Genomic DNA, 11,365 nt, shown 5'->3' with positions numbered 1-11,365 from the left:
TATGTTTTTGGAATCAGACAATGATAAAGAATAAGATGAACGTAAATTTGGATCGTTTGATAAAAAAAATTATTTTTTTACAATTTTCAGATTTTGAATGACCAAAATCATTAATTAATTTTTAAGCCACCAAGCTGAAATGCAATACGGAAGTCCGGCCTTCGTCGAAGATTGCTTGGCCAAAATTTCAATCAATTTGATTGAAAAATGAGGGTGTGACAGTGCCGCCTCAACTTTTACAAAAAGCCGGATATGACGTCATCAAAGGTATTTATCGAAAAAAAGAAAAAACGTCCGGGGATATCAATCCCAGGAACTCTCATGTAAAATTTCATAAAGATCGGTCCAGTAGTTTGGTCTGAATCGCTCTACACACACACACGCACAGACAGACAGACACACACACACTGACACACCCCCACACACACACACACACACACACACACACACACACACACACATACACCACGACCCTCGTCTCGATTCCCCATCTATGTTAAAACATTTGGTCAAAACTTGACTAAATGTAAAAAGGAAAGGCTACCTGACTCCACACGACAGTTCCGAGGCTTGACTCAAACGGAATCAGTTTCCTCTCTGTCTTGACGTCAACCTAGTTCAGCGTCAGAGACCGCTAAACCACTTCGAAGCGCATTCCTTGCATACCTTATTTCTGTTTTTACATTTAGTCAAGTTTTGACTAAATGTTTTAACATAGAGGGGGAATCGAGACGAGGGTCGTGGTGTATGTGTGTGTGTGTGTGTGTGTGTGTGTGTGTGTGTGTGTGTGTGTGAATAGAATAGAATAGAATAGAATAGAATAGAATGTTTATTGTCATGAACCAGTAAAGTTATTGACACAACAAACAACAAATAATAATAATGCATTATACAATGCTAAAACAATCCGTAACAAATTTGCCAAGACGAACTTGAACTTCGTCTTCTAAAAATAAATTACTTGGATTTTTGTTAGCATATTTCATATTGATATGTGAAGCATCTTCTTTAAATTCATCCCTTAACACTTTCGCGACGGGAGGTGACTATATTAGTAATAGCGCTGCAACGCCCACGGACGGGAAGTGACTATTTTAGTATTAGACATACAAGGTACACGACTCGTGATTGCTTCCCGGTTTTTGAAGCTTGCAGTAAATTGAGTTGTTTCCCTTGATACACGTGGTTTTCTCTTCCGGCTTGATCAAATTAGTGCAGATTTCCGTGGAGTTTTCGAACAAACAAAATGAATCGAAGGCGAGCCTTGTCACGGGAGGAGATTCTCCGGATGTTGGATCTTGAGGATCCTGTAGATCATGATACATCGTGTCGTTTTAGCCTCAAGAAAGCGATAATAGCAGTGATATTGAGGAAGAAACAGTCCCGTTGTTGCTAGAACGAGTCGGCAACTACACGTGGTTGGGGGTGATACTGGTAGACGAACATGTATCTCGGAATCGTGCAAGAGCAATGGGGGCGTGGCAGCACTGATAACAATGGATGGCTGGAGCCTTCAAATCCTTTTGGAATTGTTCATAGGTGTACAGTTGGTACTTTGTTGTGAAAATGTGACTTATATTCAATATGGATTACCTAGACATCATTTGGTGAGTGTTACAGTTTTGTTTCATTTGAGTCAGGATGCTGTGAGTGAATGCGTGATTTGCTTGTTTTTTTCTTTGTACTGTCTCTTTATTTCTGTGTACAATGTTAACAATATTTCAGCTAATTCATAGGTTTTACACCTTGTTTGGTTATAACATTATTTATAATACTTTCTGTTAAAAAATAACTTTTAAAAACAGCAGTGGAAAATAAAACACACACAAAAAAACGTTAAAAAACACAAATTATCCCCCTTTCACCCCCCTTTCACCCCCCTTTGCTAAAACAAATCGCGTGACAAACTTATAAATAGCACGACTGAACTGGGCATCCATTTTTGAATTAGTACACAAAATTTGGTGGTGATTGGACTTAATTCAAGCTTGCTAGACAGATTTCTTTACAGTTACTGATTTTTGGGAAGTTTCTTGGTGGCAAGCTTGGGCAGGCAGGACGTTAACGCCGTGGCAGTGCTAGTCACAATAGTGTTAATTTAACATATTTATTGCATTTATCTAGAAAATGTATTTCATCTTATATGACATTGCATTCAATACAAAGACGATTTTCTTTAGGGATATTCTGATGTCTTCCACTTTCAATTTTTAGACAATGTGTGCTAGTCCTTAATCTGCTTAACATCTTTCTGTGTTTATTATTCTTAATTTGTATTAAGTATGACTGCATTTCGTAAGATTTACTGATCATAGAATAAAACTTAAGTCTGGAATATGTATCTGATTTTTCTTTTGTCCAGTATCTTATATATTCCTCTTGTTGTTTTTTGTCAATGGCAAACTTTAATTTGTGTACATTTAATGTAGATTGGTTATGCCAAACGTGACTAAAACCTAAGTTACAAAGAGATTGTCTAACAAATTGTAGCCATGGCGTTTCTGTCGGATGGAGCAACATTGAGTCATATAATTGATGTATATACGAATCTTGTTTGGAGTCTAGAATATGCGCCCAGAATGCTATTGTTTGTGATAACATTTTTAATCCTAAAGGGAACCTTCCTAATTCCCCCAGTACAGGTATCCACATAGCTTTTCTATGAACTCCAAGAAGGAATCGACAAAATTTGATATGAACAAATTCATGAGGAGTTTTGCTAGATAAACATGATCCAAAGAAATGATCAGTATTTGTTTGTTTTATTTTATTATTAAACGTAAACGGATACCAGATTTCAGCGCCATATGTTAATATCGGATTTACAAGTGAATCAAATAAATGTATCATTGTGTCTATTTGCACGTTTTGATTGCTGAAAATTCTGCGGAGGGAATGTGCTACTTTATTACCTTGTTTACTTAAATGATCTTGAGCTGTATCAAAATTTCCATTCTTGTTGAATATGACCCCTAAATATTTATATTGATCTGTTACTTTGATTACATCAGTTCCACATTTAAATATTGTGTGCATTTTTGGATTTATATGACAAAATACTATAATTTTTGTTTTTTCTATGTTAATTTTCAAACCCCACTGTAGGCAATAGTTATTTAGATAATCTAACTTATTTTGTAATCCTATTTTTGATTTTGAAAGAAGTACTAGATCATCTGCATACAGTAGACACGATATTTTTGTATTCTGGTTAATGTATGGCGAATCAACGTCAGGCATTCCATCTGTTATATCATTAATGAAAATATTAAAAAGAGTTGGGCTTAATGTATTTCCTTGATGTACTCCTTTTTTAACCAATACATCTGGTGAATATCCACCTTGCATTTGTGTGCATATCTTTGTATTAATATACATGTTTTTGATTGTATTGTAGCATTTACCTCTTATGCCAGTTTTGTATATCTTAAGTAAAAGTGCATCATGCCAAACGTTATCAAAAGCTTTTTGAAAATCTACGAAACATCCATATAATCTACCATTTTTAGTATTGATAATATCGTCTACAATTTTCTTCAGAATGAATATTTGATCCATCGTTCGGTATCCTTTTCGAAACCCAGCTTGTTCTTTTATCAAAATATTCTTTTTTTCTAAAAAGTTGTTGATTCTTGAATTTATGATTTTACAAAACAATTTTCCCAAATTACTACTAAGAGTGATTCCTCTATAGTTACTCGGATTCATTGGATCTCCTTTTTTATGCAATGGTACACTTATTCCAGTCTTCCATTCTGTAGGATAGTTACCACTTGTAAGAATAATGTTGAATAGATTAACTAATATTTTAGTCATATGATCTAAACTTGCTTTTATAATTTCATTGGTTATTCTATCTTTTCCGGATGACTTCTTATTTTTCAACGTTTTACATTCTTTTTTTAATTCTTTCTCTGTTATGGGGTCATCTAAAATAGGTGTATAACAATGTGTATGCATCTTCTTTAATTCCTCATTTACTATGTATTTTCTTTCATCAGAAACTTTAGTTTCTGTTCCTATCAATTTCTCTAAATGATCAATCCATTTCATTGGATTGATTGCACATTTTTTAATTGTATTGACTTCACCCATTGTCTTTAAATCTTTTAGAGTTTTCCACATAGCACTTGGATCGTTATTAAATTTGTCATTCAATTTCTTTACTAAATTATCTTTAAAAATCCTTTTCTTTTTCTTTAATATTGCTTTGTATTTTTTTCTTTTTGAGTAGTATTTCTGACATAAATTTACATCATAAGGGTATCTATTTAGAGCATTTAATAATGATTTTAATTCTCTCCTTTGTAAAAAACAGTCACTATCAAACCATTTTTTATGTTTTCTATTCTTTTTCGTAAAATTGCGGTTCTTGATTTTCTTGTTCAAGCATTTTTTTGCAGCCGTGTTTAGCATTGCTGTTATTTTGTCTGTTAAATTGTTAACACACTCGTCTGAGTAATATTTCTCTTCACATGTATGCATTGTTTCAATTTCGTCGTTTATGTTCTGAAGTAAATGTTTCATGTCTCGTGTGTCTAACTCCTGTTTGAATTTAACTTGTGAATTGCTGTCCCACTGATATATTATATCTTCTGCTTTTCCTTGGTTATTAATTGAACATTTATTATGTTTACAATTGATGTTAGGTTTAACATTGGCATTTTTATTTTTGAACGGAATTCGAATTCTTAGTTCTAAAGGACAATGATCTGAATATACAGTTAAATCTTTTACTTTCATATGTATTACATCCTTGATTAGTTCCTGAGAACAAAGAAAATAGTCTACTACACTACAACCCTGGGGTGTATAACATGTGTATCGCCCACTTAAGTCTCCCAAGGACCTTCCATTAAGTATATACATGTTATTATTATGGCACAAATCTATCAACCTTCTACCTTGTTTTTGTATGACCTTATCTGAAGAATGTCTTTCATGTAGATAGTCAAAGCAATAAGTTGATGGCAAAGAATACCTAAGACTTTCGCTATCTAACTTTAGATAATCGATCAGTTCACCCGTTCTTGCATTGAAGTCTCCGCATAAGATCACGTTACCTTTGGGTATTAATTCATCTAAGTCATTCTCTAACTTGTCCCACAATTCCTCAGTAAAATCTTTTCCAAAGGATGACGATTCGGGCGGAATATATACACACCCTAAATAAATGTCGTGTTCTTTGTTATCCTTTTGAACTTTCAGCCAAATAATGTCACTGTTGCTTTTTTGTAGGATTTGGAAGTTTGAAGATATGTTTTCTCTTATGAATAAACTAATACCCCCAGAAGCACTGGTTGCATTTGTTCTTCTCTTTCTACAAAAGTGACGTTTTACAAATCCTGATAGAAATACTTCTTCGGCATGGTCCTCGTCCAGGTGCATCTCCTCCAGCATAATAATGTCATATCCACATAAAGATTTTATAACGTTATCATCCTGCAATTTGTTGGTTGTTTGTCCGTCGATTGTTTCTTTATACCCTTTTAGGTTCCACGACAAAACATTAATACTGAATGTACTACTATCAAACATGTATGGTTTGTATGAAAAGTTACCTTCGTCGTAACACTAACATTTTTGAAAGAATCGAATACGTTATTAACGAACAAAATATCTATCACGATATTATTAAAAGAAATATCTATCGCGTGGTCGTGGTTGTGGACTCCAGTTCCATGGTCTCATCATGTGAGGATGCATGAAGGCTGAATCTCTCTTTGGTGGACTATGATGATGTCCACTCCATCTTCCAATGCTCTCCCATGTTCTCTGTCTTCCCGTTTGCTGGTGTCGTCGTTCAAATGGTGGTGGGCGAGACTGGTGATGAAATTGGCGATGATAATGACCCGTATGTTGTTGGATTGGTCTGGCAGCTTGGTGTTCTGAGTGATGGTTTCCCTGCCTTTCCCACAAAATATGGTCAAGGTGTTGGCCAATGTTTCTTGCCAGGACTGCCGCGCCTTTCATCGTTGGATGTATTCCGTCTCTGTTCGACAGCGAATATACGTTTTCATGTGAGACAAAGGAAATTCCTGTCTCCGCCATGTCTGCTGCGCACACAGCATTGAATACCTCTCGTTGAGTGTTCAGATCCATTACGTTAGTTGGAATGATCTTACTCACGACAACTTTGGCTTCTTTGAATCGCTGTTTGGCTGTCTCCACACATTTGGTCATCATTTTTGCCGCTCTCTGACCTTTTTCTTTCTTGATGTCATTCACCCCGACATGAAACATAATTGCATCTGGAGTTTTGTGAATGTTCTCCACTGTTTCTTGGCAATCCTTGATGTTCACTACATGTTTTTTTACTATCTTCAGACCGTACGTTTTTTGCATTCGGTCTGGATCGACATGTTTCAATACACTGTCATGAATGAGGTAGACTGTTGGTAGAGAGTTTTCTTCCTCTCTGTGCTCTTGTCGTGACAGGTTTTCAAACACAACGTCTTCCTGATCTTCATCTGAATTGGACTCACTCGCTGTTGAATCAACAAAGTCAAAAGAATCTTCACGGCGATGTCTTTTCAACACGCTGATCGGGCTTTTGTTTTTCTTTTTTACACGAGGATTTCTTGATGACGTCAGATTGTTCGATGTTGTTGACGTCATTGCCTTTTTGTGTGTGTGTGTGTGAGTGTGTGTGTGTGCGTGTGTGTGTGTGTGTGTGTGTGTGTGTGTGTGTGTGTGTGTGTGTGTGTGCGTGTGTGTGTGTAGAGCGATTGAGAGTAAACTACTGGACCGATCTTTATGAAATTTTACATGAGAGTTCCTGGGTATGAAATCCCCGGATGTTTTTTTCATTTTTTCGATAAATGTCTTTGATGACGTCATATCCGGCTTTTTGTAAAATTTGAGGCGGCACTGTCACACCCTCATTTTTCAATCAAATTGATTGAAATTTTGGCCAAGCAATCTTCGACGAAGGCCGGACTTCGGTATTGCATTTCAGCTTGGTTGCTTAAAAATTAATTAATGACTTTGGTCATTAAAAATCTGAAAATTGTAATTAAAATTATTTTTGTTATAAAACGATCCAAATTTACGTTAATCTTATTCTTCATCATTTTCTGATTCCAAAAACATATAAATATGTTATATTCGGATTACAAAACAAGGTCTGAAAATTAAAAATATAAAAATTATTATCAAAATCAAATTTCCGAAATCGATTTAAAAACAATTTCATCTTATTCTTTGTCGGTTCCTGATTCCAAAAACATATAGATATGATATGTTTGGATTAAAAACACGCTCAGAAAGTTCAAACGAAGAGAGGTACTGAAAAGCATACTATGCAGCATAGCGAAACCACTACCGCGCTGAACAGGCTCGTCAGTTTCCCTCCGTTTTGCACAAGCGGCGGACTACGGTCATTGTAAAAAAAATGCAGTGCGTTCAGTTTCATTCTGTGAGTTCCATAGCTTGACTAAATGTAGTAATTTCGTCTTACGCGACTTGTTTATTTCTGCAAACATTTAATCTTGGCTAAATGGAAATAACGGGCCAAATAAATATACGAAGAAAACAAAAGAGAAAAAGAAAACATACCCGCGGTGAATGTATGAGTGGTGGTGGCGGCCGGTTCGACGTTCAGGTCGTGCATGAGAACCCGGATGGTTGCTCCGCGAAGCACAGCCATCTTGAGGTCTCTCTTCTCACCAAACAGCGATGTTCCCTGCTCGTCATTTTCAAATATTTTAACCCACTGTCTGTCACACACGGCAGCTGGTTGACAAAGAAGATTTTCAAAGAAATATTAGTGACAACAAAAGTATACGATACAGAGGGGTACACAGGGCCGGACTACCGGGGGGGTTATAATAATAATAATAACAAGAAATTCCTCCGATAGGAATAACACCCCCGTTGGTCAAAGGGAAATAACCATTCTCACTGCTCAGGATTGAGCAATTTAGAGCTTATCTCTAAGCCCTTTTGAACTGTTATGGCTTCTCAAAGGAAGGCCAGTACTTACAAATACACAAAAGCCGCCAGACCACATCACAAACAGAACTGAATAATCCACAGGTGTTGCCCACATAGAGAGAGAGACACACACACACACTCACACACAAACACAGAGAAGCCGTATATATAGAGAGATAGATGACAGTGTATTTTTCGCGTGGCTATAAATTGATTCGACCTTTGCACTTTTACAGTGAGGATAATTTACGGGTCCAATTTACGTTCTGGACACTGCGGTGACCTTCTAAAAATAGTAACAGAACGCCGGGAATATCCGAAGATGCCCCCTCATACAAGAGTGCACCATACGAAGGAAGGGAGGTAAACGCTGAAAACATGGAGAAGATAAGGAAGAGTTATGCCGTAGTTGATCCCCCCAAAAAACCAAAATCCACCAATAACTCCCTAACCGTGTGTTTGACTGGTCCCAATTTTTGTAAGGACCGTCTCAGGAATGTATAGAACCTGTTCACCAAGTTTGGTGACGATCGGTCCGTTCATTCTTGAGATCTACTTGCGAACACAAACAAACACACAAACATACAAACACACAAACAAACAAACAAACAAACACATCGAGTGAAACCTATACACACCCCTATACCGGGGGTGTAATAATACGAATATTTATAACGCGCACATATCTCACCAACAGGCGACTCAAGGCGCACATACACTCATTCACACACACGGAGACTTAAAGTCACTAACACTGACACACACACACACACACACCATCAACCATTAAAATATGTACAGTTATTCAGGGTGGGATGGGGGTGGGCAGTGTAGAATGCATGGATTATGTGGAAAAAAGGAATGTCTTGAGTGCAGATTTGAATGATTCGAGGGACTGTTGTTGACGGAGGGGGAGAGGTAGTGTGTTCCATTGGCTAGGTGCTTGGAAAGAAAATGAGCGTTGACCTGCTGTTTTGAGTTTGGCGTGGGGGATGTTGAGCTTGAGGGAGTCGGCAGATGATCTGAGTGCTCGTGAAGGGACATAGAGAGAGAGAGAGAGTCGGAGAGATAGGCAGGGGCGAGACCATGGAGGCATTTGTAGGTGAGAGTGTTGATTTTGTATGTGATACGGGCAGGAACGGGCAACCAGTGGAGCTGATTTAGGAGGGGGGTGATATAGTCTCTCTTTTTCTTTCGTAAGACAAGACGGGCAGAGCTATTTTGAATGCGTTGGAGACGAGAGATAGAAGAAGAGGGAAGACCCGCCAAGAGAGAGTTACAATAGTCAAGACGTGAGAGAATGGTGGAAGTGACCAGTTTGGCGGTAGCATCTGTGGTGAGGTACTTGCGGATAGTGGTGATGCGGCGGAGTTGGAAGTAGCAGGTGCGAGAGACAGAAGAGATGTGTTGTTTCATGGAAAGGGTGTTGTCTAGAGTGACTCCGAGATTTTTGACAGCAGAAGACAGAGGGACAGAAGAGTCAGAGAGTTGAAGAGAGTCGGAGGTGGGGGTTGCGCAACCCCACCCCCCTCCCCTAGCCTAAACATGTACCTCACTTATTTAAAACATTTTTTATCATTGTTTATTTTATGCCGTTTCATGCAAGGAGCGACCATTTTCCTATCTCAGAATATGACCTACCCATCAGCTTCAGGGGGCTTTGCCCCCTGACCCCAACATCCCCCTGGACCACCACTGGCAACCCCCCCCCCCCCCCCCCCCCCCTCTTAGCCTAGTCCGGCCCTGGTACATTCCGTTGATACTATAGGGTTTAGTGAACCACCAGCAATGCTGGGGAAGGAGGGTTTAACCTTGAAAAACAAAGCAAAAAGCAAGAAAGGTTAATTATGGAAACGTTTAACTTTTGACGTTCACGTGAATAAAAAAAAATGCTTCGATGCAAAGGTATGCCTTGGCAATGGACTACTTTTCTTGCTTTACCGTTCCATCATAATGTGATCGAACGGCATCAGCAGCCATGGAGAAATGGGGCAAATGAAAACATTAGATATACAGTAATACTTCCCTCTGGGGTAAATGTTGAAAAACTAGTTTTAAAGCACAACCCAAAAGGGAGAGACACTATGTTTTGTTCAGTATAGTATCGGTTGTATTAACTGAACAGTAACATTATTTCATATTTCAAACAGTGAGTTCAGCAGTCAACATTTGCAACTAGCACTGAAAAATTTAAATCCTAATTAGGAAAATCCAGATATAAGCAATTCAAGAACAATTGCTTAATAAAGCTAATTTATTCACTCAATTTAAATCAATTAAGACTCATTCTGTGGTCACAGTTTTTCTGACGTAAATTTGGCATTGGAATAACTTAAGTTACATGAAACAGAGCCGTCTTTCATTCCTTTATTCAGAAACACAGCTGGCAAAACTGAGAGAGGACGTGATTTCTCCAAAAGATCTACGCACTTCAGTCAGAATATCGTGACATTCTTCTCTTTCCAGTTTTTAATGGCGTCCTTCTTCATGGCAAAGGTCGCACAGACGTGACAACTCAGGGGTAACAACTTTTTGCAGACAAGGAAATGGCTGTACCGTGAGCCCTGACGAACAAACGCGGAGTGACGGATATAAATGACACGGTATATTATACGTGTGTTTTCGTTTCTTTGCAGTTTTTACATTTAGTCAAGTTTTGACTAAATGTTTTAACATAGAGGGGGAATCGAGACGAGGGTCGTGGTGTATGTGTGTCTGTGTGTGTGTGTGTGTGTGTGTGTGCGTGTGTGTGTGTAGAGCGATTCAGAGTAAACTACTGGACCGATCTTTATGAAATTTGACATGAGAGTTCCTGGGTATGATATCCCCGAACGTTTTTTTTTCTTTTTTTCGATAAATGTATTTGATGACGTCATATCCGGCTTTTTGTAAAAGTTGAGGCGGCACTGTCACACCCTCATTTTTCAATCAAATTGATTGAAATTTTGGCCAAGCAATCTTCGACGAAGGCCGGACTTCGGTATTGCATTTCAGCTTGGTGGCTTAAAAATTAATTAATGACTTTGGTCATTAAAAATCTGAAAATTGTAAAAAAAAAAAATTTTTTTTATAAAACGATCCAAATTTACGTTCATCTTTTTCTTTATCATTGTCTGATTCCAAAAACATATAAATATGTTATATTTGGATTAAAAACAAGCTCTGAAAATTAAAAAAATTAAAAATTATGATCAAAATAAAATCTTTGAAATCAATTTAAAAACACTTTCATCTTATTCCTTGTCGGTTCCTGATTCCAAAAACATATAGATATGATATGTTTGGATTAAAAACACGCTCAGAAAGTTAAAACGAAGAGAGGTACAGTAAAGCGTGCTATGAAGCACAGCACAACCGCTACCGCGCCAAACAGGCTCGTCACTTTCACTGCCTTTTGCACTAGCGGCGGACTACGTTCAATTTCATTCTG

General features: G+C 37.7%; 1 protein-coding gene across 3 annotated transcripts in view; it reads right to left on the bottom strand.

The window, feature by feature from the left end:
• LOC138951816 (uncharacterized) overlaps positions 1 to 11,365 on the bottom strand; it is a 76,900-nt gene that overhangs the window by 14,061 nt on the left and 51,474 nt on the right. For all 3 annotated transcript variants that reach the window (XM_070323370.1, XM_070323368.1, XM_070323369.1), the window contains exon 3: positions 7,558 to 7,734. In XM_070323370.1, the coding sequence (XP_070179471.1) occupies positions 7,558 to 7,734 (177 nt within the window). The remainder of the gene's footprint in view (positions 1 to 7,557; positions 7,735 to 11,365) is intronic.

The sequence above is a fragment of the Littorina saxatilis genome, linkage group LG17 (genome assembly GCF_037325665.1).
Source record: "Littorina saxatilis isolate snail1 linkage group LG17, US_GU_Lsax_2.0, whole genome shotgun sequence".
Lineage (NCBI taxonomy): Eukaryota > Metazoa > Mollusca > Gastropoda > Littorinimorpha > Littorinidae > Littorina > Littorina saxatilis.
Note: the sequence above shows the minus strand (reverse complement) of the source record. Positions and strands in the feature narration are given on the sequence as shown.